At 53.1% G+C, this 3,732-nt stretch overlaps 1 protein-coding gene across 1 annotated transcript; it reads right to left on the bottom strand.

Annotated features, from left to right (window-relative positions):
• Window positions 1-66: 66 nt before the first annotated feature.
• Window positions 67-2,335, bottom strand: fzd8a (frizzled class receptor 8a). The gene has a single exon (XM_015060372.1). It carries the CDS (start codon window positions 1,851-1,853, stop codon window positions 117-119), a length of 1,737 nt encoding a protein of 578 aa, XP_014915858.1. The 5' UTR covers window positions 1,854-2,335; the 3' UTR covers window positions 67-116.
• Between the last annotated feature and the right edge of the window lie 1,397 nt (window positions 2,336-3,732).

Raw genomic sequence — 3,732 nt, 5'->3', positions numbered from 1 at the left:
TTGGGTGGGTTTTTCCCCCAAAAATTTATCATTCCTTAAAAGCCCCTTTTTCCCCCCCCCCCCCCCCAAACCTCTCACTGTGCTACCCCAACATCCCCCCGACCCCCTTTCCACATTCAGACCTGGGACAGCGGCATCTGCTTGGGGCAGGACACGGAGCTGGCCGTGCCCGACCTCCACGTCAGTCCCGTGCTAACGTCGCTGTACATGGAGCCCCCCGTGCCCTTGCTGCCCCAGCAGCAGCGGGTGCAGAAAGTCCTCCAAGAGTCTACGGTCTTCCCGGACCAGATCCACACGCCGGACGTGATGCCCACCAGAAGGCACATGAAGTACTTGAGCATGAACACCGCGTAGTCCGGACTGCGGCGGTCCCGCTCCAGCAGGCAGTTGGAGCAGTTGTGCGTAATCTCCCAGCTCTGCCGGTTGTGCTGCTCGTAAAAGTAGCAGGCGACGATCACAGTCGCCGGCACCGTGTAGAGCACCGTGAAGATCCCGATCCGGATCATCAGCTTCTCCAGCTTGTCGGTCTTGGTGCCGCCTTGCTTGATGACGCTGCGGATCCGGAACAGCGACACGAATCCGGCTAGGAGGAACATGGTCCCGATGAATAAATAAATCACCAAAGGCGCCAGGACGAAGCCGCGCAGGTTGTCCAAGTTCTGGTTCCCGACGTAGCAGATCCCGGCCACGGAGTCTCCGTCCACGGAGCTGAGCGCCAGCACCGCGATGGACTTCATGCTGGGGATGAGCCAGGCGGCCAGGTGGAAGTACTGGGAGTAGCCGGCAATCGCCTCGTTGCCCCACTTCATCCCGGCTGCGAGGAACCAGGTGAGGGACAGGATGACCCACCAGATGGAGCTGGCCATGCCGAAGAAGTAGATGAGCAGGAAGACGACGGTGCAGAGCGCGGGGCCGGTGGTCTGGTAGTGGATGTGCTCCAGCTCGAACTCCCGGTTGCACGCCACCTTCTCGTGCCCCGCGATCAGCCGGACGATGTAGCCCACCGATACGAACATGTAGCAGGCGGACAGGAAGATGATCGGCCTCTCCGGGTACTTGAAGCGCTCCATGTCGATGAGGAACGTGGCCACGGTGGCGAAAGTCGACACGAAGCACAACACTGACCAGAGTCCGATCCAGAAGGCGGTGAACGCCCGCTCGTCGTGCGTAAAGTACGGGTTGTGGCACGGCATTGCGCAGTTGGTGATCTGGCCGGTTTTGACTCGGTTGTACAGCGGGTGGCGGTCGGTGTTCACCGGCACCATGGGCTCCAGACACTTGCAGCCCGGCTCGCACGGAGCGTTGGGCGGCTTGTACTTTCCGAGTCTGCCGGGCTTGCTTTTAGCCGGGCTAGACCCTTTCCCCGGGTGGTTGGTGGGCTTCGACAGCACGGGGGAGACCGTAGTGGAGTCCGTCCGGTTGTAGTCCATGCACAAGGTGTCCGGGTTCCCCTGCACCGGCAGCAGGTCGCACTTCATCCTGTCCGGCCAGGGGAAGCCGTACTGCCTCATGAGCGGCGCGCAGCCGGCCCGGGCTCTCTCGCACACGCTCCGGCACGGCGGAAGGGGCTTTTTGTAGTCCTCCAGGCAGATCGGGGTGTACATGCTGCAGAGGAAGAACTTCAGGTCCGGCGAGCACTGGATCTCCACCAGAGGCCAGAACTGGTGCACCTCCAGACCGGCCTCGTCCTGCGTGTCGTGGTTGAACTGATTGGGCATGTAGGTGTAGTTGTAGCCGATCCCCTTGCACAGAGGCACGACTATTTCCTGGCAGGTGATCTCCTTGGCCGCGGTGCCGCTGGATCGGGGAAGGAGAGCGAGGCAGAGGAGCAGGTAGATCCCGAGCAGGTCCATGACTCCGGCGAGTCGCGTCCCCTCCCCTGTGCGGCTCGGATGCGAGCAGATCGGGTCAGTTGTCGCGCGCCGAGCCCATCTCGCCTGCCTCGGGATCCTGCATGGAGTTGCACGCGACGTGCAAGCCGTGTTTACTTTGAGCCGAGGAGGAGCAGCAGCAGCAGGAGGAGGAGGAGGAGGGAGAGAGGGGTGGGGGGGTAGTCAAAGATGGCTGAGATGAGATTTCAGCTCCACAGCAGCTGCTGTCAGTATCCAGTCAGTCCTCCAAAAAAAAGACAAAAAGAAAAAAAAAGAAAAAAGAGAGAGGGGAGAGAAAAAAAACACAGCAACCAGGGCGCGCGGCTGTCCGGGCGACGTAAAACAGAAACGTGGCGGCCTCCTTTTCTTCCCGTCCAGAAACACGATGACTGCATTCAGTCTGCTCCCCCCGCCACAACGTCGCGCGGCGCTTCCATACAAATCATGAGCTCCACGACGGAGCGTCGCTCATTTATACGGGAGCCTGGCTGGACACGCCCCCGTCGCGGCTCGGCGAATCACAGAGCGGCAGAGGCGGAGCTTCCCTCTCCAGTCACTCACTGTTTACATACACAAGCCGTAATGATGCACAATTTCTGCTCTAGTCCCATACATCTGCTAAGAAGGACATATTCTCTGTGGTTAAATACGCGTTTTCTAAACACATCATTCACAGTTATTTATTTTCATTTCCTGTATAGTGATGAAAAATATATAGCTATATATATAGCTAGAATTATAAAATACTTTCTTATTAAAGGGGTGATATTGTGTAATTTTATAGCATAATTAAGTAACTGTTCAGATATTATAAAAATGCTGTATCTATCAAAAATGATAAAGAAATTTGAGTTTGCACTCAGAAGTTGTTCATATGATAAGCCCAGCAGATATTCAGTTCCGTCAGGTGTTTGCTAATTGCTGTTGCCACTAGTCTGAAGGAACTGAGTGGGGGGAGTCACGGGAGATTAAAGGATTTCTCCAGCATGCATGAAAAAATCTAAGCAACACTTGACTTATGTTATTGATGAAGGAGTAACATTATAACATGACGTAAAGCTCAAAACGTTTTACATAATACTCCCCCTTTAATTAATTATGGAAGAGTGCTGAGAGCAAGGCCATTCTATAATAAGTCCATTAATAAGTCTTGTTTACAATTAACAATTTCGTGGCTATTTCATAGTTGTAAACCCACGACGTAGCTGTTGCGTAATTAAAACTCAATTGATATATTTATATCTCAGTTATATCTCAGTCAACGTTTCTATGTGTGAGTGCTAGAGAGAGAGAGACCGCCGGTTTGGTAAATTGGCTAATTTGCGCATGATAAGCCTGCCCAGGGAGCTGTCTGTCCCCGTGAAACGCTGTTTTTAAGATTTTAAATGAGGTGCTAATGTTTCGTTTAACGCTTGCATGGAGCTCCGCGGGAGGCGTAATTGCGCGAGGCAAAGACCAAGCGGCAGTGCGCGCGGACACAGCGGCAGAGCCCTGATAACAGCGCGAGCACGCTGGCAGAGCCTGACAAGGATCTCGGCTGTGAAGTGACAGTAATCCCACTGTAGTGAATGCCTCGCCCTCCCCTCCCTATTCGGTTCCATCTCTTCATCCGACCAACTTTTGCTTTAAAACAAATAAATCAAATGACTTCCTCCAGAAGCTCCGCAGCTCAATTCCGACTCTTGAACTCTCTTCTACGATGTCTGAAATAACTGCATCATAAATCTAGACACAGCTGGTAACGTTCTTTATTCTCTGCATGTGCGCCTTTTTTTTTTTTTTTTTTTTTTTTTTTTGGGATTTTTAAAAAATTAAAAAAAATTTTTTTTAAACCACCAGTAATATTTTATACTCCAAAACC

Source organism: Poecilia latipinna, unplaced genomic scaffold (assembly GCF_001443285.1).
Source record: "Poecilia latipinna isolate Pla-1442-1.1 unplaced genomic scaffold, P_latipinna-1.0 Scaffold1704, whole genome shotgun sequence".
In the NCBI taxonomy this organism is placed as follows: domain Eukaryota; kingdom Metazoa; phylum Chordata; class Actinopteri; order Cyprinodontiformes; family Poeciliidae; genus Poecilia; species Poecilia latipinna.
This window is presented reverse-complemented; position numbering and strand designations above follow the sequence as displayed.